Source organism: Aquarana catesbeiana, linkage group LG02 (genome assembly GCF_042186555.1).
Source record: "Aquarana catesbeiana isolate 2022-GZ linkage group LG02, ASM4218655v1, whole genome shotgun sequence".
NCBI classification, from domain to species: domain Eukaryota; kingdom Metazoa; phylum Chordata; class Amphibia; order Anura; family Ranidae; genus Aquarana; species Aquarana catesbeiana.
In genome coordinates this window covers 315,443,934-315,467,893 of record NC_133325.1, presented here as the reverse complement: position 1 = coordinate 315,467,893, position 23,960 = coordinate 315,443,934, and the positions used below count along the sequence as shown (strand labels likewise).

Below are 23,960 nucleotides of genomic sequence, written 5' to 3'. Positions count from 1 at the left end.
CTGCAGTGATGGTTGACCTTCTACAACTTTCTCCCATCTCCTGACTGCATCTCTGGAGCTCAGGTGTGTGGCTTTCCTAATCAAGTCCAATCAGTATAATCAAACACAGCTGGACTCAAATGAAGGCGTAGAACCATCTCAAGGATGATCAGAAGAAATGGACAGCACCTGAATTAAATATATGAGTGTCACAGCAAAGGGTCTGAATACTTAGGACCATGTGATATTGCAGTTTTTCTTTTTTTAATAAATCTGCAAAAATGTCAACAATTCTGTGTTTTTCTGTCAATATGGGGTGCTGTGTGTACATTAATGAGGAAAAAAATGAACTTAAATGATTTTAGCAAATGGCTGCAATATAACAAAGAGTGAAAAATTTAAGGGGGTCTGAATACTTTCTGCCCCCACTGTATGTGTAAAGTCCAAATGCAGCGCTGAAGGTGAGAAATGGATGAAAAGACGGTGGATACAGATGGACGTGGGAAGAGAAAACCTCACACCAACTTCAGTGTATGTTCAAAACACACCACCGTGCTGACAAACATATCTTTTTACCAGAAAGCCAGTAATAACAGACAAGTAGATGTATCCAAAATGTTATACAGGCAGCATAATCAGCTTACTCATCAGATTCAGAATAGGAGCTCTGGGCATAGGATCCTCTGCAGCCTTCAAAGACCAGCAATGTACCGCATGAACTCCAATAGCAATCAATGAGAAGGATGGATCCCATAAAAAGAAATAAGAAGGCGCATAGTGAAGCCCATAAAAACAAATCCTCAATTTATTTAGAAAGGGCTACTCACAAACAAGTGATGACGTTGAGCATTGTGAAAATCAAAAGAACCGTGGTATTGTAGCGTGCTGGCGTCCTCACAACGTCACCTAATGCATTTCAGTCTATTGGCCATCATCAGAGGGGGTCATATATGAGTGTGCATGATGTTTATTCTCTAACAATTTGCATAGCCCTGTATATTCTGCTTCCTGAGGAAGACATCTAGTAGTTTTTTTTTTAAGTTGTCAATTCTCTCGGCTAGTGCGACTTCCTGGAGAAGGGAGTTCCACTTTTGTACTGCTCGAACAGTAATAAACCCGTCCTGCAATACAAAGTTAAGTGTCCTTTCTATTAACTTAAATTGTGGCCGCATGTCTTCTTCAGGGACTTTAGAGTAAACAGTTTATTACAGCTACTGGAGTCACCTTTAATATATTTGTACATTGTTATTACATCCCCTCCTAAAGGGTAACTCCATTTTTGTAGGGAAAACAAATAAATAGCAAATAAAAAGATAATAATATAGCATACACAATTGCGACACAAGTCATATTGTAATAGAATGTTATTAAAAATGACCTTTCCTTTTCAATCTGCAGCGCTATAATTTTCTGTAAATTCAATGCAATATGGTAAGCTGGAGGTGCTCTGTACACAGAATGTGTACAGAACGCCCCCCAGAAACATCATTTCCTGCTTGTGTGATTGGCTCACTGATTTTCCCAGTTGTCTGCACTAAGATACAAGTCAGATATCAGACACCTCTGGAACACAAATGTCATTTTTGGTGAGACACTCCCAATAGGAAATCACGTCTAAAGGAATGCAGAACCTGCAATTTTCCTCATTAGAGCTCTGCGGGTGCAGCAGCTGATTGATAATCAGAATAACAAAATGTAGGAATCTGCAACGTTTGTTAAAATCCTTGGAATGTACATAGATCACCCAGAGGGGAATGTTTTTTTTACTCAACAAAAGTGGAGTTACTCTTTAAGCATCTCTTTTCCAGAGTGAATAACTGTGATCCTATGTAATCGATCCTCATAGCTGAGGTCCTCCATCCCCATTATTCATTTTTTTGCCCTTCGCTGAACCCTTTCTAATACAACTACGTCTTTCCTGAGGATTGATGACCAAAAGTGAAGTGTATTTTGTAAAGGGGTAGAATTATTGATTTATCTCTTCAATGTATGCTGTTGTTAATGCATGACATGCATGGCTTGGCATTGCATGCTATCACTAAAACTGGATACACACTATACAATTTTCTGTAGATTTTTTTCCTTCAGATTTACCAAAACCATATAATATGAGGTCAAACCTTAAGAGTTTTCAACTTGTATGCAATCAGGCAGGCCCTTGCACCACATGGTTTTGGTAAACCTAAGGGCACTTTCACACTGCCAGCGCCCGGGCGTTGGTGGTAAAGCGCCGCTATTTTTTGCGGCGCTTTACCATAGTTTTTGCAGCGCTTTTCGGTTGCTAGCGGGGCGCTTTTAGCCCCCGCTAGCGGCCGAAAAAGGTTTGAAACTGCCCACAAAGCGCCACTTTGCCGGCGGTTCGGCTGCGCTGCTCATTGATTTCAGTGGGCAGAGGCACTTTAGGTGCGGTGTATTCACCGCTCGTACAGCGCTGCAAAGAAGCTGCTTACAGGGCTTTTTTTTATGTCCTGCCAGCGCAGCGCCCCAGTGTGAAAGCACTTGCAGCTGAGGCTTTTTACAGGCGCTTTATAGGCGCAATTTTTAGCGCTAAAGCGCCTGAAAAATGCCTCCAGTGTGAAAGAAGTCTTAAGGAAATCAGACAACAAAAGTTGTATAGTGTGTATGGGGTCTAGGCCTGTGATCTACAAGGCCCTCAAATCCTTTTCCATCATTGATTCTCCCAGGATATTCCCTGCTAAAGTGTATTTTGTTTGTGTATTTTTGGCACACAATGCATACATTTCTCAGTATTGAACCTCAACTGCCATGTAGCTGCCCAACCTCCTATTTTACCAAGATCTTCCTCTAATGATGTTATATCGTGTGATAAATGTATTTCCATGTATAATTTGGAATCATCTGCAAACACTGAAATCAAGCCCTTGATTCCAACCTCTATATATCATCAATAAACATGGGTAGGTGTGACATGGTGCAGCTGCAGTAAACACTCAGAGCCCAGTTGCAGAAAACAGAACTGTATTGAAATTGAAGTTCAGTAATGCACAACAAGCCAGGCAGGGAAGACAACCCGACCGGGTGCATCACAGAATGTACAGCGATGAGTGGTAGCAGTGGTCTCAGATGTGCCGACACAGTCTGTTTCGAGGAGCGGAATGGAGCCTGGCCTGTGGGGAACAAGCAGGGAGCCTTCCAGGAAGAATTGAATGCCCTCGCACTTTCCCTACTCATCTGGAACCTCTCCCTGACACTAAGGACTGTCAGAGCTGGGTGACCTGTCCCTACTCTATCTACAAGCAAAATGCGTGCAAAACCCGGGAGCCAGCGTCTTAAATAGACTCTGCCCGACCCAAGATGGACCAACAAAGTCACATGGGATGCCAGCATCCAATCGGATGCCACCTCTCAGTGACTTAGGAGATCATAAAGGCTCCTCTCGACTTCCTCCTCCACCTGCATTGCCGCTAGGAATGAGCGCTGCCTGCAGTTGAGAAAATAGACTGCACCTGCCTACAAACGTTGAACAGCATTGGCCCCAAGACAGAACCCTGGGGCACACCGCTCACAGTTGCAGCAGCAGTATAAAAAAAAAAAAAAAACAAGACATTTAAAGCCCATTGTCAGGCAAAAATGTAATTTAACTAAAACATTGTGCATCCGTTACCTTACTCCTCAGGCTTGATTACAGACATTTCTTCCTAATCTATCTTGTAGTCTAAAGGATCAAAGTCACAGTTTCATTAATGCGCCAAACGAATTTCTTGCTCTGATGACCGGACATTCTTCCCTGCTCCTTATCTTCTTGAGCACTGGTCCACTCGCCACTCCGTGGAGTTCTCCTGTCTCTGGAGCCTATGAGTGAGGACCAGGGCACTGGAAGTGTCACCTCCGCCAATAAGAAGATTGCACATTGTGCAGGCAGTGATATGAACACCTGAGGAAGAACTGCAGGAAGTGAACAGAGGAAGAGAGAAGGATTACCATGTGACTGGGACTTCAGGTAAGTAAAATGGACTTTTAATTAGGTTTGACTTTTTTTTTTCCATCCTAGCTGTTATTTAGGAGGGATGGGAGGTTGCGGTTACTAAAAACCTGAAGTTGAGCTTTAAACCATAAAAATAAAAGTTGACTGCTGTAAACTCATAAAATACCTGCTTGGGAGTGGAAGTCAGTGGGAAATAGCAAATGTTTTATCCGTCTTTGAGAGCAGCACATGGTCAGTATTTTGATCCTTTGTCTTCTCTGTAGAAGAGTGATGCATTGGTCTCACTCTCAGATTGAGACAACAAGAGTCTTGTGGGCTGAGAAAAATGTTTTAGCTTCTATGCATGTCATTGGAGGTGCAATCACTGCAAATGATACTACGCTGAAAATGCTGGAAGTGTCAGAAGACAGTATATGGACACCCCAAGAAGACCACATTGCCTTTTAATTTAAAGCACCCATACAATTCTGGGATCTACTGTTTAAGCATGGTGCTATTTCTTTTTGCACCTTGTATTGTCACAGTATACAACTTTGCCATATAGAGCAATATCATGTTTTTTTAATACAGCCAGGGCTTTTTTTCAGCAGGAACGCGGGGGAACGCAGTTCCAGCACCTCCAGCACTGAATGTATGTAATAGCATGGGGTGTGGGGTGTGCTGGAGGGTCTATTGATGTTGTCTGCTGCGGGATCTATTGTCACTGGTGAGGATCTGATTTTGTGTGAGTGTCTATTGTTGCTGGGGGGTCTTATGTTCCTGGGGTGGATATTTTGTTACTGGGTGTGATATTTTGTTGTGGGTGGTTCACTGTTGCTGGTGGAGTCTATTGTTGTGTGGGGATCTATTGCTGGGATTCTATTGTTGCTGGCTGCAGGGGATCTATTTTACTGCTTTTTCTTTTTATCATTACCATGTTCCATACAAATGATTTAGCACCACAAAATGATACTTGGTTCTGTATTCTCTAAAAGAGGCAGTACTGGTAGGTGGGTAGGGGGTGGAATCAAGAGATGGTGGTCAGAGGTGGGTAGGGGACTCAGATGGGGGGAGTTCCTGCACCTATTCTCCGAGAAAAAAAAGCCCTGAATACAGCTATTCTAAGTGTCAATCAGTTATAGTTTGCTACTGGCCCCAGAGCAGCCATCAGAAATTGTGGAACCCTTTACCCAGCTTTAGGTCTGGGCCCCCTGGGCCTGACCACCAACATTCCCCAGGGCCTGCCCACTGGCCACCCCACCGAGTCCTTCAGCGTCCCCACTTTTATTTTAACACTCTTATGCCCCGTACACACGATCGGACATTCCGACAACAAAATCCATGGGTTTTTGGAGCCTACACACGGTCGGAATTTCTGAAAACAAGCTCCCATCGAACAATTTCTGTCGGAAAATCCTACCGTGTGTACGGGGCATTACAGCTTAATATATCCTCCATCCCATGTCCTCCTCCTCCTCTTGTCCCATCCCCTCTTCCTCCAGTCCCATCTCCTCCTCCAATCCCATCTCCTTCACCCCACGTTGTCCTCCTCCTCCTGTCCCACCTCCTCCATCCCATGCCCTCCTCCTCTTCCAGTCCTATCTCCCCTATCCCATGTCCTCCTCTTCCAGTCTCATCTCCCCCATCCCATGTCCTCCTCATGCTCATTCACATACTGTAGGTGCTGTGGCCTGTACAGGTGTTGTGGCCTATTTCTGTGTGCAGGTAGCCTATGTTATGCTATGGGGACACAGCAGCTGTACGAACACAGCCACAGGTTGTTATTTGACAGGTGTGTGGATTCAGGTGTACGGCCCCAAACAGACAGTATGCATTCAGGGCCACTCATCCGTACCTGCACTTCTGACAAATTAGGACTTGCGGCTGTGCTCATACAGCGGCTGCATCCTCAGAGTAACAGGCGGCTCCAGCAAACCGCTCATTTACACTATATGGGCCAGAAAACCAGTGTGAATGAGCTCTTAAATGTTTAAATCATTTTTTACAATATTTCAAAATATTTTTTTTACAATTTATTTTTTTTACATTTTTTTAAATTATTTTTTACATTTCTTTACACAATGCTTTTGCGGGTGTTTGCTGAGATATCAGGGGTCTAAACGAACCCCTGACAGCTCACCTTTGAGACAGAGAAAGGAATTAAGGACACATTCTTCAATTTTTCTCTTCAACTTTCTCTGTAGCCTCAGCTGCACTGCAGATGAATGAACAGGAGACAGATTCTCCTAGTCATTCATAAACTGAAGCATAGTAAACACAGTTTATTATGCTCAGTTATCAATGGACACAGGAGCGATAATAACCGATCGCGCACTATGTCTATTCATTCACTAGAAGAAGGGGCTGGTTACCAGCCCTTTCCACTGCTCTCCATCCTGACAGATGCTCCTGTGTACCCGCAGCCACTGGTGAGACAGGAAACTGGCAGAGCTGCGGGGAGTCGGGCACACAGGAGGGAATCCAATGTAGGTAGGACAGGGAGGGGGATCAGTGCAGTGGGACAGGGGGGCTATTATAGGAACAAAGCTCTATATGCCTCTCCCTGCAGCAGTTGAAAGAAAACAGGAGGGAGAGAGGGTGAAACCAGTTTTCAGCTGTTCTGCATCTCTCCCTCTGCACTGGGGTCACATTAGCTGAGTAATGGAGAGAAATTGAGGAGGAAGAGAAACATTGGAATACTAGTAAGTACCAGTGTGCAAAAGTGTATTTGCTTTGGAAGACTAAATGACCTCTAATATTGGGTGCCCTACGTGTGTATGTTTCTGTATTATGTAAGACTATTAGAATCGTTTTTTATATTTTAGAATGGGGTGCCTTGAGACTGTCCATAATTTTAAAGGGTGCCTTTAGATTGTTTTTAATTTTAAAAAGTGCGTCGACTGAAAAAAGGGTTGGGAAACACTGATCTGGAACATATATCACATGATCCAAATATAAAAGATGCATTGGAAAGAGTCCCAGAGCCAGCCCGGAACCATTTCCCTGTACAATCCTACTATGGATTATGTGGCTGGCTCCTCACCAGTCATTCTTTGCTCCAAGTGAGTGTAGATAAAGGAGGCAGCAAAGGGTGGGGACTTAAAATGAGGGTGGAAAGGTGAGACAAGCCCAAAACCTGCATCTGTTATTTCATATGGGTCTCTGGTACAGACCCCTTTCTTTATTACAACCCCAATTCCAAAAAAAAGTTGGGTTGCTGTGTAAAATCTACATAATAACAGAATGCAATGATTTGCAAATCGCATAAACCCATATTTTATTCACAGTAGAAACTATATTGAATGTTTGAACTGAGAAAACATACTATTTTAGGGAAAAAAATAAGGTAATTTTGAAATTTGGGGCATGTTTGCCACGGTGTAGCATCCACTGTTCTTTTAATTACACTCTGTAAATGTCTGGGGACTGAGGAGACCAGTTGCTGGAGTTTTGGGAGAGGAATGTTCCATTCTTGCCTGATATACTATTCTAACTGCTCAACACTTCTGGGTCTTCTTTAGTCATATGTATTTTCAATAGGTGAAAGCTCTGGACTGCAGACAGGCCAGTTAAGAACCTGGACTCTTCTACTATGAAGTCATGCAGTTATCATTATTATTATTATTATACAGGATTTATATAGCGCCGACAGTTTACGCAGCGCTTTACAACATTAGGGCAGACAGTACAAGTACAATACAATTCAATACAGGAGGAATCAGAGGGCCCTGCTCTTTAGAGCTTACAATCTAGATGCAGTATGCGGTTTAGCATTGTCCTGCTGAAATATTCAAGGCCTTCCATGAAAAGTTGTTGTCTGGATGGGAGCATTTGCTGCTTTAAAACCTGGATATATCTTTCAGCATTGATGGAGCCTCCTTACCAGTGATTGACAGCAGATGGAAGTGAGCAGTGGGCAGACTCCATAGCCACTTCTCAGTCCAATAGCTGTCAATCACAGGCAAGGCAGACCTGATGGGGAACTAGTCTCTCAGAATTCAGTGCCACTGTACCTGTTGGATGGGTGGAACCTAATGGGGTCTGCCTTCCTTATAAAAGCCTGGTCTGTCTGTAATGAAAACAAGTATATAGTCTCTGTAGCTGGACTAGGCTGCTAGGACAAATTTAGTTTTGGTTTCACTGTAATCAGTGGAGCAGGGGTTGATTAATTGGGGCTGCTCAGGGTTTCACAGGCTGCTGGTCTGCTACTCCCCCTGTTTTCTAGAGGTTTCTAAAACATAGTGGGTGGGAGGGCAGAGTCTGCAGCCGGAAAATTTATGGAACTCCAGCCAATCCCTGGGAAGCTGTGTGTCCAGAGGGTGGGGGGGGTTGGCCATAAATATTCCACCACCTGTACAGAAAGGGCAGCCTGCAGTATGTGGGTGTGGGGCAGTGTTATCATAGATGCAGTATGCGGTTTAACACTGTTCTACTGAAATATGCAAAGCCTTCCATGAAAAAGTTGTCTGGATGGGAGCCTATGCTGCTCTAAAACCTGGATAAATCTTTCAGCATTGTTGGAGCCTCCTTACCTGTGATTGACAGCAGATGGCAGTGGGCAACTCCATAGCCACTTAGTCCAATAGCTGTCAGTCACAGGCAAGGCAGACCTGATGGGGAACTAGTAGTCTCTCAGAGTTCACGGCCACTGCATCTGTTGGATGGGCAGAACCTAATGGGGTCTGTCTTCTTTAGAAAAACCTGGTCTGTAATGAAAACAAGTATATAGTCTCTGTAGCTAGACTAGGCTGCTAGGCCAAATTAAGTTTTGGTTTCACTGTAATCAGCGAAGCAGTGGTTGATTAATTGGAGCTGCTCAGGCTTTCACAGGCTGCTGTTCTGCTACTTTCCCCTGTTTTCTAGAGATTTCTAGAACATAGTGAGTGGGAGGGCAGAGTCTGCAGCCTGAAAATGTATAGAACTCCAGCTAATCCCTGGGAAGGTGTGTGCCCAGAAGGTGGGGGTGGGCCCATAAATATTCCACCACCTGTGCAGAAAGGGTAGCCTGCAGTATATGGGTGTGGGGCACTGTCAGCGCGAGCCTGCAGGAGCAGACCACTGTTGAGGGGCCTTGCCCTCCTGGGCAGAAGCCAGGGAAGGAAGCCAGCCTGAACCAACAGAGGCCCCGGCTAGGCCTATTATTAAAGTAACCCAAGAATCCAGAGGGTCAGGAGAGAGATCACAGGATAGAACCGGGAGGAAGCTGTAGGAGAGAACCCAAGTTGTCCAGAGGCGGTGTGCCTCTACATCTCCATCACTAGGAAGAGCCTGGAAAGATATCGGCAGGAGTCAACTGATGTTGCTGGTGGCTGAGTGAGTACGAGACCCCATTGTTGCAAGGTTGACAGTGAGGTATTTGGGAGTGTGAGTGAAGTACAGGTCACGGGCAGCTGGAAATTCTATGGGATTTTGCTGGGAGAGTGCAGCCAGAAGTTCTGCAGTACAGCCACGCAGTTGTGGAATACATCCAGGAGTTGTGTAAGTGCAGTCAGTTTTGTGCAGGGTTCTCAAGAATTGTGCAGGGCAGACAGAAAGTGAGTGGTCCACAAGTTGTTCAAGTTCACGTTTTACAATTCCGAGGTATCCCATGCTCCCTAACTCTATCCAAGTTCATTGTTCTCCAATAAAAACACAAAAATACACCCCTAGACTGAATATTGAGCAAGAGGAAGAATGCCAAAAATGCTGTGTGCCTGGCTTTGTATGCTGTGAGATGGGGAAAATAGGCTCAAATTACCAGCAGGGGTAGCTCTACAGGGGATGCTATTAATTTGACTTCAAATTCTCTGTTCTTACACAGAGTATTGTTCCCGTAATGTAAGAGAGCCTGGATGTAGACTGATATACAGCATATTATGAGAACTCTTGTGTAAGTATTATATACTGTATATACTCTAAATATGGAGTTTTCCTTCAAGTAGTCAAGGTAGACTAATTGTCACAAAAATTACTTTGTGTATTTTAAGTCAGTGACTTTATGATATATTGCAAACAATATAAATAATTATGCCTAAAGCAGCAGGATAAAAAGCAACAAAGTATAAGGCTAGGTTCATACCTGTGTGGGTTGTGCAGCTAACGTTTGCATCAGCACAGCAGCCCATTTATTTAAATAAATAATAAATAAATAAATTCCCAGCAGGTACAGGCTGCTGTACCTGCTGGGAATAAAGGGGCAAAGTCCCCAACCCTTTTTTTAAAACGCGACCGTACGGAACTACATGGTGCTATGGCCTGCGGGTAGTGCTAATTACATGAGATCCCTGACCCGCATATGTGTGAAACTAGGCTAACATTTATTTGGCTTAATTTTTTTGTTTGTTTGGCAGCAAAGCATTGGAGGAAATGGGATTGCAAAGGCTCTACAGAGGAGTCACAAGACTCGCTGTAGATTATTTAAAATCTCTGCAGAACCAGCTAGGTTAACTGTTGAAATGTTTGTATATAAAGCATACAACTTTCCACATCCAGTAACAAAATTTGTGTTTTGGATTTTTACAGTTCTAATCTATACTAAGTTGGCGGCATAATGGTTTTAGTCTTCATAAAATGAAGGAGGATCTCTGAATAAAACCATGTTTTGTCTGGTGTATGCCTTATACTCATCACTATGAACAATTCTTTACCTTTATAACAGAGTTAAAACTGAGTTTATATTCCACATATGGTTGTAAAAGGTGCAAATATTCAAATTTTCAAAAAGTACAACTTTTTTAAAAATAGTTTTATTTTTTTATTTTTACAGAAATAAATGTAGTGCAATGTAATTTCCAAAAGATATATAATACTGACGGTGTGTTATTTTACCATGTTGCAATTCATGCCAGCTATTATCATGCAATAAAACATCTGTAATGTAAAATCTAGTACTACATTAGACTTAGGTTCTTTTTATTCAGTAAGTTTAGATAAACTCTTTACTACAATACTACATACATGTCACTTGTCATAAGTGTAAAAAATGGTTTCTACGTGAAAAATGTTGCACCATACCTAATATCATTAGATTAGACATTTCACACATCCACACTAAGTTCTACACTTTTTCCAAATGATTTCAGTACCTTGGTGACGTATTAGATTTTGTTGGATAAGAATTAGTATGCAATATAAAAAAAAAAAAAAATCACATTTTTTAACCACTTAAGGACCAGGCCTATTTTTGACATCTGTTGCTTACAAGTTAAAATCAGTTTTTTTTTTTTGCTAGAAAATTACATAGAACCCCCAAACGTTATATATATATTTTTCAGACACCCAATTGGCGGTCGTTGTAATACTTTATGTCACACCGTATTTGAGCAGCGGTCTTACAAACACAATTTTTTGGGAAAAAATACACTTTTTTTTATTAAAAAATAAGAACACAGTAAAGTTAGCCCAATTGTTTTCTATATTGTGAAAGATGATGTTACGCCAAGTAAACTGATACCCAATGTGTCATGCTTCAAAATTGCGCCCGCTCCTGGAATGGCGACAAAAATCTCCATAGGCGACATTTAAAAATTTCACAAATTTACACTTAAAAGCAATTAAAAATTTTTTTTTAAATTTAATTTTTTTTTTTTTTTTTTTTTAAATTGTCCCATTTAAGGGCATTGGGCTGCACTGCTCAAACTAGACCCAACACAATGACAAAGCTGAGTACTATTTTTTTTTACAGGCCAAGTTTATATAAAGGCTCTGCCTTGGTGTGTGCTGGGTACAATTGGAACATGTACTTGAATTCAAAGTGTTACAACTCGTCGCAGCGTGCTGTCACAAACATTGAAAGAAAAATGTAAGTATTTTGGTTCCAGCTGTGATACAAAAAAAGAATGTACATCAACACAACGCAATACAAATTGCATGTCAATGCACATCACCTCACGTGCACTTAGTACACTAAATGTATTGCACATGATGTGGATCTAGCCTCACAGTTCATATGAATCAAGGATATAGCTACAGCTGTTCATTTTAAATTGCTTTGAGATCAAGTATTACAGTGATGGGGGGGTCAGATACACTATATTGTCAAAAGTATTGGGACGCCTGCCTTTACACGCACATGAACTTTAATGGCATCCCAGTCTTTGTCCGTAGGTTTCAATATTGAGTTGGCACTCCTTTTGCAGCTATAACAGCTATAAGAGCTGACTTACTGTTAGCTTCTCAAGGGAAAAGTATAGAATTGTAATAAAGGACAAAGAAAAAGCATAAGGCATTGTACATAAGCCATGTACCATGCATGTATATTATAAGAAAATATAATTGCTATAAAATATGAATCTAAATTGTGTTACATTCAGTAATCTTGAAGGATATTCATGATAATCAACTACTATATACAATCTATTCAGATCAGTGTATATATTTTTAATGACTAAAGTGTCAAACTTTTTTTTATTATGGAAAAAGAACAAATATGTCAAATATATGTCTTAGGAAAACGCGTGTATGTTAACTTGCTGCTTTTGATCCATCATATGATTATTATATATCTTTTCCACATTCAGGACACAGAATGTCATCTCTCTCTGTAAGAAAGCCACGGCCCACCAAGGAGATGGCGCACTTCTTACAGTTAAAACAATCGCTGTGCCACTGACGCTCCTCAAAGGATATGTATTTTGTTCCTCCAAGCCCTGAAAGATGAAAACATAACAGAAAACACAAAATTAAGTGTTTGTTTATGCAAAAAATGTTTAACAAATGTCCATAAAACAAAGAGAGCATGGCTCAACCCCACCCCTGCCCCTGTTCCCTCCTCACTGGCTGCGATTGACTGCAGCGGGAGCCAATTGCTCATGCTGCTGCATCTCAGCCAATGAGGAGGGAGAGTCCCCAGAGAGCCAAGGCTCTCGGACACATTGCTGGATTGAGATGGGGATCAGGTAAGTATTAGGGGAGGCAGAGGGGAAGCTGCACACTGAAGGTTGTTTACCTTCATCATAGAATGCAATGAAGGTAAAATGCCTTCAGCCTTTAGAATAACTTTAAGACACATATACTTTTATGCCTATTTTAATGGTCAACTCTGGGCAAAACATTTTCATTTAAGGTTAGAACCTCTGTCAGGTTTGTATTAATGTCTGTGTGCCACTAGGGCCCTGGTGTATAGCCTGTGGCCTAAAGGAAACATGTATCCCCTTGTTACTTACTGTGAGACCCATGGGCCCAGTAGCCTATAGTCACTGTATTGCAGGGATGTGCAGTCAGGGGAGGCAGGTGAGGCAGGACCTCATCTGCCATGAACATTGAAAAAAAAAATAAATCAAATCATCCAGCTTCGAGGGTTGTAGTTTGGCAACCTTGGGTGTGTTTGGGAGGTATGTAGCCTAAGTCCTACCCCACCACTGGTAAAAAATTTGGGGCTCCTACGACCTATGGTTCTGGAGATACCGGCCTCCTTGCACAGCCTGTCTAAATACAGAGCAGCCACTTTAAATACAAGCTGGCACACTCTGTTTGCAGCAGACTGAGAGGTTGAGCTCACAGTGCCTCTCCTCTCTTCTTGTCAGACGCACTGAGCTCAATGAACAGCTTGGAGTCTTAGACCAATGGTAAAGTACCATTGGTCCCAGCTGTCCACCAAAAATGCTGCAGTGGAGGCATGCCTCTCACTGCAGTGTCATATAAGGGTCATGTGTCTAAAAGACAAATGCTCCCTTCCAGCCCAGCCCTCTTAACTACAAGGAAAAAACCTGTTTATGTGTATAAGATTTACCCGCAATCCCATGTTTTTCTCACACAGTTAAGCGGGAGAAACTGATTCTGCTGAAAAGGTACTGTTAAATTCAAGTTAAATCATATATATATATATATATATATATATATATATATATATATATATGCTATATGTTATAACATAAATAATAAATGATTATCTATTTACTGTAAAATTACTGGTTCAAAGTTTAACTTCAAACTTCAGTAATTTGTCCGTTAAGCCACCTGCTTGAGTACAGATTTTGAAAATATAGTAAATTACCTTAAAAAAAATATATAATAATTAGTTGTATATTACTTACTTACATAATTAACCCCTTGCCACCCAGGCAAATTCTGACACTTCTCTCACATGTAAAAAGTATAATTTTTTTGCTAGAAAATTACTCAGAACTCCCAAACATTATATATACTGTTTTAGCAGACTCCTAGGGAATAAAATGGTGGTCGTTGCAACTTTTTATGTCACACGGTATCTGCACAGCAATTTTTTTAAACACATTTAATTTTTTTGAAAAAAGTTTCATGAATAAAAAAAAACACTAACGTTAGCCTGATTTTTTTGTATAATGTGAAAGATGATGTTATGCTGAGTAAATAGATACCTAACATGTCATACTTTAAAATTGCGCACACTCGTGGAATGGCGCCAAACTTCAGTACTTATAAATTTCCATAGGTAATGCTTTAAAAATGTTTACAGGTTACGTGTTTAGAGTTACAGAGGAGGTCTAGTGCTAGAATTATTGCTCTCGCTCTAACGATCGTGGTGTATGTAACCTGTGTGTATCTGGCTCTGATACTAACCACTGCCTCACCAGCCACTGACCTCATCACATGTCCCTGCTGTATTGCTTGCGTAGGTGCTTAGTAAGGGACAGTGAATGAGAATATGCTTTAACCTGAATTTTGAATGTTTTGTTCTATTTTAATTACACTTTCTTACCCTTTTTTGCTCTCCATTCTCTTTTCTCTTTTTGTGTATTTTTTTTTTCCGCTGGCCTTGTGTAAGGTATCTTGATGAATGGATATGACGTGGCATATTTTAAGGGGATTTTGGGGCACCAATTTGTAAAGGGTCTGTAATGACCTGACCTCTAGCAGTCTCTTGTATTGTGTCCCTGTCTCTGACAGTCTCTAGCCAACTACTGTGTTTTGCCCCCTCTGACCATTTTCTGAAGTATTATACTGTATACATTATGTGCAGCCCCAGGTAAGTAGCTGTACTTGGGGTCCCCTTATATCAAGAATGATGATCAACACTGTTCTAGGGAGAATCACCCTCTCTATTTTTCCTGATGACTGGTACAAAAAGTGGGAAGAAATCCAAAATTTAGGTTTACTTATCAACATAGTTAGGATAATTCATCTGAAACTAGCATTTCATTTTTATATACTTAAAGGATCACTAAAGTTATTTATTTTATTTTTTTTTAAATAACAAACATGTTATACTTACCTCCACTGTGCAGCTAGTTTTGCACAGAGTGGCCCTGAACCTGGTCTTCTGGGGTCCCTCGGCGGCTGTTTCGGCTCCCCCCCGCAAGGACTCAACACCTTCATGCAAGCTCCCTCGCATGGTGTTGAGTGCTTGCGGGCGTGCTCCCATGATACAGTCGGCGGCCATAGCCGCTCACTGTATCACTCGGCCCCGCCCCCCGGCGCGCCGCGTCATTGGATGTGACTGACAGCAGCGCGAGCCAATGGCTGCGCTGCTTTCAATCCATCCACTCTAGCCAATCAACGTCCAGAATGAGCGGCGAAGAGGATGTCGGGGGCGAGCGCGGGACTTTCGAGGGGTCAGGTAAGTAAAACGGGGGGGGGGGGGGGGGCTGGGGGGATGGTATTGTCGGATGTTTTTTCATAGAATGCATTAAGGTGAAAAACTTTTACCTTTACAACCCCTTTAAATCGATATTAAACTCCAAAACCAAAATTTATTAAATTGCAGCTCACTATTTCTTAGATGTGAAAATTTGAAGGAACAGAATGGAAATTGTTTCCCCAACTAACATTTTTCGAATAGTGTGTGTGGGTTTTGGTTCGGGAAAGTACATTCATTCTAAAATCAAATGTTAAAAGCAAACAGGATTTCAAAAAACAATCAAGCCACCGAATGAGAATTTTCATTTGAAAATCTACTAGTGTATACCAAGCTTAAAGGATCACTAAAGATATATATTTTTTCTTTTTAAAATAACAAACATGTTATACTTACCTCCACTGTGCAACTCGTTTTGCACAGAGTGGCCCCAAACCTGGTCTTCTGGGGTCCATCGGCGGCTGTCTCGGCTCCCCCCCGCAAGGACTCAACACTTTCATGCGAGCTCCCTCACATGGTGTTGAGTGCTTGCGGGCGCGCTCCCGTGATACAGCCGATGGCCATAGCCGCTCACTGTATCACTCAGCCCAGCCCCCCGGCGCGCCGCGTCATTGGATGTGATTGACAGCAGCACGAGCCAATGGCTGCGCTGCTTTCAATCCATCCACTGTAATCAATCAATAGCCAGGCTGAGCAGCGAAGAGGATGTCGAGGGCGAGCATGGGACTTTCGAGGGGTCAGGTAAGTAAAACAGGGGGGGGGGGGCTGGGGGGGCTGGGGGGGGGGCAGTATTGTCAGATGTTTTTTCACCTTAATGCATAGAATGCATTATGGTGAAAAAAACTTTTACCTTTACAACCCCTTTAAAGTGGAAGTAAACTCTAATTCAATAATTTTCCCCATGTAAAGCAGCCTAGAGTAACTTACATGTGAATATCTTTTATATTGCTCCAATGTGCTCCCTTTAGAAGAAATCACCAATGTTTACTTCAATGACGTCACCAGCGCATGCGCATTTTTGCCTCTATTTACGGCATGCTTCATGGGCTGTCAGTCTATTCCTCTTGTGCCATGCCTGCATCATCAGCAGGATATGTCACGAGATTACAGACCCATTGAGATTTTTCTGATACACCCCATGTGACTTGCTAGGTCACAGGGGGTGTAACATTGGTAGGGGATAAAGGTGTAGCGCTAAAAAATGGTGGTGAATAAACAAAAAGTTCATATATAATAGATTCAATAGCATAAAAAATGAATGCATAAAATTAAAGTCCATCTGAAGAACTCCAATAAGATGAAGAGAGAGAGAACCGTCACCAACACCCAATATAACTGACTCTTACCGCCAGAAATACACAATAAGCAAATCACTAAAAGGTCAGATCCATAGCTCCTCCTGTTCATCAAACGGTCCACTAATTAAGAGATCCTTCTTCCACAGACCCACAAGATGCAAATAGCTTAATCTTTCCAACACCTTGGCTAAAAAGTATGCTCATCAGGTATAGCACGGTGGTCACATATATGGGAAATGAAAGAAATACTCTCATTGCGCAGACATCCAATAAAAGGGCAAATTTATTTAATTAAAAGCTAGCTATATACAACTCACATGTGATGTGTGCAATACAGGTAGTGGGAAAGCGTCCAGTGCTTCCTACCAACAAGAGAGCGGCCACTCCTCTGTCCACACCACTACGTCACTCGTCCCTTGCTCAACCAGACGTTTCATCACAAATGTGCATCTTCAGGGGCGTGGTCATGACGTGTGACGCTACTATTTGTAGGGAACGGACTTGGATATAAGGCCGGATATTGAGTGCGATCCACTAGGCGGAAGTCATCACCTCCCGACCAATGAACAGCGCAACCGCATATTAAGTGCGATCCACAGGGCGGAAGTCATCACCTCCCGACCAATGAACCACACAACCCGGAAGTTGTGTGCGTTCCACAGGACGGAAGTAGTGATCTCCGGGCCACTAAACAGCACCTCCCAGAAAAATGATCCAAAGTGTGCTCCACAGACCAGAAACAATTGCCAGCCATTGTCAATAAACAATAAGGGCTCATTTACACTTGCTTCGGCTTCAACACACATTATACTTGCTTCAAAACAAGGCTTCAGACACGCTTTGTTAAAGCTCTCTGAACGCTAGTCAAAGCTCCTGTCACTAAATAAAATGGTTAGCTTACAGTCCTGTTTACACCTTTGCTTTGCTTTGCTTTGCTTCGGCTTTGCTGCAAAAATTATACCCCATGTATCTTTATTTGTGCTTCAAATTGTCTTCAAAGTCTCCATAGAAGGCTATGGAAAAGCTTGCTTTAAGCCCCACCGAAGCTTCATCGAACCTCCACCGAAGCCCCACCAAAGGGTCATCGAAGCTCTACCAAAGCCCCACCAAAGGCTCATTGAAGCCTCACTGAAGCTTCATCGAAGCACCAAGCAAAAGCAAGGTGTAAACAGCCCTACAAACTAACCACTTTATTTAGTGACAGGAGCTTTGACTGGCGCTCAGAGAGCTTAAACAAAGCGTTTCCAAAGCCATGTTTTGAAGCGAGTGTAAACTAGCCCCAAAGGTAAAACAAAATTTTGGATTTATCCTCACTTGGTGATACTGGTGATTAGCACAATAAGAGAGTGAATCTCCAAAGAAGTCACAATGATAAAGCACAGCATAAACATCTGAAAGCGTTTCTAACCTGTCATCGTTCTATCCAAATCTTAGTTTTACTTTAATCTGAGTATTTTGTTTTATATTCTTAATAAAAGAAAATAAAGCTAAAGAATTTGAAATGCAGTGTATACTTTAAGCAATACATAACTATGAATAACAGAAAAAAATACATATTTGGAAAGTAAATACCGCTTATGGGGGTAGTACAAGCAGCACATTTCTTGGCATACAAGTCGCAGAAGCAGTTCAGACAATAAGCAAATTCATCTCTAGAAGTAAATCGTTGTCCCGACAGAGGTTTCTTGCATCCTGTACAAAGAAAGCATTCTTTATGCCAGGGCTGATCTCGGTAGGTGACACCTCCAGTGGTGATGGCCTTTAAGAGAAACAATCATTTTCACCAAACAGTTCATTACTTTATCCATTTATTCATTTTATTTTTGCAAGCACAATTTATTGAAGTTTAAGAGTCAAAAGAATTTTGCACAGATCAAAGTTCCCAGATGTTCCTCTTTTGGACATAAAACACCTGTCCTTCTTTTAAATATGGTGTAAAGAGTTGTACACATAAATGTGGTATCAAAAGTGTCCTTATTGCTCTCAGCTTTATGTTTAAAGAGATTTTTATCATCTTTCCCATGCAGGAAAGTGTCTCTGTAAAGGGCCCCATTTACACTTTTTCATGGAAATTCAACTGGCAGGGAGGAAGGACAATTCAGCAATAATACAAAAACAGGCCAATAATGGCTTGGAAAATATTTCACAGGTTACACTTTCCTCATAATTTTTTCTGTGGATGTTCTCAGGGCTTTTTTTCTCAGGAAATAGGTGCAGGTACTCCCCTTCAGACTCACCCCTTGTCTTCACCCCCTACCTACCTCCCCATACCGTTCCTTGGTTCCACACCCTACCCACCCCCAGTACCTTTTACCTATTTTACAGAATACAGAGCCAAGTGTCACTTTTGGTGCTAAGTAATTTATATGGAATTAGATAATAACAACAAGAAAGACAGTCAAATAGATGCCCTGCAGCCAGCAATAATGGATCTCCTTAGCAGCAATAGATCCCCTCCAGCAACGATAGATCCCGCAGCAACAATAGACACCCCTGCAACAAAATACCCCCAGAATAACAACGGATCCCTCCCAGCAATAGTTGACCCCAGAGCAACAATAAATCCTCACCCCAGTGACAATAGATACACCTGCGGTCTGCATCAATAGACCCTCAAGCACCCCTTGGCATTACAGTGTACATACATCAGTGCTGGAGGTGCCAGAACTGCGTCCCCCCACATTCCGTCTGAAAAAAAGCTCTGGATGTTCTGATTTAAATACAGGCTAGTGCTTCTACTTCTTTCCCCTACCTAACCTGGCACTACCCCCTCCCTAACCTGATGCTGCCCCTTCACTAACCTGGCATTTCTCCTTCCCCAAAAAGCAGCCAAGATTTAGTAGACAAAGTCAGTGCTCTGCCTACATAGTGACATAATTTAGGTAGAGTTTAGGAGGCAGAGTCCTGCTGCATTGCAGGCATGATGGGTGAACTCCACCTCTTTGCTAGTAATGATAAAATGAAGGAAGGAATAAATGATGTCATGCTGGTGGGCAGAGTTTGAGAAGTAGAATCCCACTGCTGGTCCTTGTAAGTGGGTAGCAGCGCTCTACTTCTCTAATTCTGCTCTCCAACATGACCTCATCTATTCATTTGCTACTGGTTGAGAGGCTGAGCTCACTCCCTGTGCCTGCAGTCCAGCAGCAAATAAGCAGGGCACAGCAGGGTCATCTTGGGGTCTATGGGACTCTGGGATTTTCTTCAAAATGCGGGACAGCTCTGCAAAATTCAAATTAAGAGGTATAGTGGCAGTGTTATTCCCCTACCCCCCACCCCACATACAGGCTTTAGTAGTAAAGAGGCAGTGTTATTTAACCCCACAGCATTGGTGGTCACTGGTAACCTACCTGATCACAAGATCCTGCAGGGGCAGCGATCAACCATGAAAATCATGGGACTGGGTTGACAAAAATACAAATCTTTTGGTAGGTAAAACGGCCTCCTTATATTATCATCTGTGTATTTAGCTGTTTATATTGAGTTCAGCTTTAGGCTACTACAGACTTGATTCCACATTGTAATCAGAATAAACGAAGTAGGGATTTCTAGCCATCACATTTTTCTACAAAAAGTAGAAGATATAAAGTTCCTGTCTGCTGAAAAGTTTGAAGCTATTCCTGCATAGCTTTTACAAATATTTTGCCTTCCCTTAAACTATAACTAATGAGAAAAGGTTTGAACAATGTGCAGACTGCACTCTTTTATGGTATCAGTTACAGAAAAAATGTTTTCTTCATTATTGTGCATAATTCTTATCTTCAGTGTATTGCTCAATAAGTTCCAAAGGCCAAAGCAAAGGAGGTGGATGTCAGCAACGTGCTTTTCATATTTTTAAAGCATGCAATATTGGTTAGAATCTTTAACAGATGGCTTGGTTGTCACTTACTTTTTTGCACTGGATGCAGTGCATTGCAAACTGCTTTTCATAGCATGGCACACAAAAGTTCTGGTTCTCCTTAGGGATAAAGCTTTTCGTTCCTATTGGTTGCTGACAGCGGGAACACACAAAGCAGGTCTCGTGCCAGCTATTTCCCTTATATTCCATCTTACGTGTTCCTGTTTGGAAACCAAAGATTGTAAAGGTTAGTCATCATCACTTGACAACACTTACAAGTACATTGTTCCTGTAAAGTATGGGGCATATATATACTGTATGAAGCAGTCAATGTGACATTCACCAAATATTTACTGCAGGTGAATCTTCCTGGGCGATGTGTTTTTTTCTTAATCAAAAGGTTTTATTGAGCCAAAAAGAACATTGCCAATCTGGTGTCCATACAAGAATTCAATGTTCACCAACAGCCAATCAAATGAAAGTTTGTCAATGATACACAGTCTACTCAGGAAACAAATACATGACAAATAGTACATTAGTAAGTGTCTAAATAAATTACATCCGATCATGTAGTAACATTGCAGAAGCCTTGTTTTAACCAATTCTATAGGGCTCAAACCCGGAGTATCGAGCCAGGTGGCCATAGCCTTTCCCCAGGCAACCTCTATGTTGATACACATATCATTCAAAAATAAGAGTATTGCCCATATGAGTCACCCATTGTTTAACTGAGGGGGGATCTGGGGACTTCCAAAACATTAAAAGTGTTTTGTGGGCCTGAAAGAAGGAGCAAGAAATCGCCACTCCAGTCAGCTCCTCAGGCACACAATCACTTAGAATACCAAGAAGGCAGTGCTTTGGGTCAAGAGGAAATGTGGTTTGAAACACTCTGTTAAGGGTGGTTAAGACAGCCAGCCAGTAGCGGTGTAATTTCAGTCAGTGCCAAAGGAGATGTTCGAAATCCCCTCTGTTATTCTTTACATTTGCAGCAAGCTAGTTCAGACATCAGTCACATTTTATGTAACTTATGGGGTGTGGTCAATGTGTTTTAATATGCAGTGAGTTATTCTCCATCAGTGAATGTTTACTGACTGTCATATTCACTGCTTTATAAATATGCCCCTTAGTGTAACTACAGTTGGCAGGTATCCCAACATGCATTCATGTGCTGCATAAATATAAAATCATGTATTGACTAATAACTTCCAAAACATTTCTTTGCCATAAAAATTGTAAATACTTTATCCTACATCTAAATTGTTTGTTCTTAAATTCTGAGTAAACAAATTCTGTGTGTTATTTGGTAAAAAAAAAATCTCATGTAAAAAGACTCCATACATTTTTGACTCTGTACAATGAATGTATTGGTCCGCTGATAATTTGGCCCATATGTACTGGGGTATTGCCATTTATGATTGTTTCTTTTTTCATTGGAATACTTTTATGTATTCTTAAATGACCAACCTACTTTTAGATTTAAAGAAACATTTGAAAACCTAACCTTACCAGGCTGTGGGTAAAGCTGTACAATAGTGCCAACATTTTTAAAATGGCACCAAAAATTTAGAAAGAAAATTCTAAAATCCCCTTTTTTGCCTTTCCCCATACCTATAGTTAAAAAAAAGCCAGACCTCAAAGCAAATTAGTCTTTCCAGAACATTGTAGCAGTTGGAGGTTTGTAGCAAGCATAGCTAGGTGAATGTATATATATATATATATATATATATATATATATATATATATATATATATATATATATATATAATTTATATTTATCTTTATTGAATCTGTCTAGGATATGTGATTCATCTAGTCACAACTTGTTAAATAAATTTCACCAAAGATTTTGGCAGCAGGTTGTTATGCCCCGTACACACGATGAGATTATCGGACGAATAATCGTTAATTTTTTTTTGCATGCTAATCTCAGATCGAATCTGATGAGTTTACTAAAGTCACAAAAATTCCCGTATGACAGAAAAAAAATTCGGAAGTGATGTCATGTGTTTTCGAACGATAGCTGTACTGATTAAACGAAAATCGTACGATCTGGCATCGCACAAAAAATTTTTTCGTGCACGTCCGATAGAATAATATTGGATGAACTGTCATGATCGTCTCTCGAAAGCTCTGTACTAACGATCCGATTATGGTACGATCGCTTCGAAAGTGGTATTTTCCGTATAATTTTCCATTAGGTTCCTCTATGAAGATACTGGATGCTCAGTCTAAACCCTAAGGATTTAAGGAATCTTTGGTTTAACAAGGAGAGTTCCATATCTCTCAACAAGAATAAACCTAATGCCCTGCACGAATTTCTGTACACAGCCCATATAGTGGTTGCGTGGCTTCAGCAATGGCTTACTCAAAAACTCCTGGATAACAATAATAATACTGCAATTCATAGGCGTGCGCAAGGGGTGTGCCAGGTGTGCCTGGGCACACCCTAATCCTGGGGTTGGCAATCTGTCAATGGTGGGCAGGTGACAGGTAAATCGCAATCCTTCCTTGCCGACCCTCAGAACATGGACAGGAGAGGTGGCGGGGTGGAATTTAGTGGATCCAATCTGTATTTTCCTCCTGCAGCAGCTGAAAGTAGGCTTCTCCTCCTCTCCCTTTTGTCAACATTCAGCTGCCACAGGAGGAAAATATAAGGGATCGGTACTAAGATATGCCACCCCGTCACCCCTCCTTTCCCTGTTCCTCTTCCTTCTGTTGCCTGGGTCCCCCTTCTTCCCATTGTTTCAGGATGGAGAGCGGGGAAGAGGCCGGTAAATATGTCAAACGCAAATGTGTTGGAGCTTTGGGGTGCACACCCTAATGCAATAGGCTGCGCACACCTATGCTGCAATTCTAATAATTAGCATTGTCATGGATTCTACCGAGCCTCTTCCATCCTCTGGAATGCTCTACCCCAATTTGTCCGACTATCTCCTACTTTGTCTACTTTCAGATGATCCCTGAAAACTCATCTCTTCAGAGAAGCCTATCTGGCCCCACCTAACAACTGTACATTTATTTTCTCCATCAGCACATCCCCCACAGTTCTTACCTCTTGTATCTCTTGACCTTCCCTCTTAGACTGTAAGTTCAAATGAGCAGGGCCATCTGATTCCTACTGTATTAAAGTGTATTTTGTATTTGTACTGTCTACCCTCAAGTTATAAACCTCTGCATAAACTGTCGGCGCTATATAAATCCTGTATAATAATAATAATTAAGAAAGTTTCAGATGATCTGTAATAGATAAGTAATTTCTCCTGTTACCTGCAGCTATCCCTTTCCTGTTCATTCTTTTTATTTCTATCTGAATCCAAGTTTGGTGATTTATTTTTTCTAGGTGACCACTGAGAAATCGCTTGATGGTGACACCTGTTCCAGTGACAACCG

General features: G+C 41.6%; 1 protein-coding gene across 4 annotated transcripts in view; it reads right to left on the bottom strand.

Annotated features, from left to right (window-relative positions):
- Positions 1-10,613: 10,613 nt before the first annotated feature.
- FHL2 (four and a half LIM domains 2) overlaps positions 10,614-23,960 on the bottom strand; it is a 98,468-nt gene continuing 85,121 nt past the window's right edge. For all 4 annotated transcript variants that reach the window (XM_073614745.1, XM_073614746.1, XM_073614744.1 and 1 more), the window contains 3 exons: positions 20,622-20,791; positions 18,308-18,494; positions 10,614-12,531 (listed from right to left, as the gene is read on the bottom strand). In XM_073614745.1, coding sequence (XP_073470846.1) covers positions 12,380-12,531; positions 18,308-18,494; positions 20,622-20,791 — 509 coding nt within the window. In that variant the 3' untranslated portion in view covers positions 10,614-12,379. The remainder of the gene's footprint in view (positions 12,532-18,307; positions 18,495-20,621; positions 20,792-23,960) is intronic.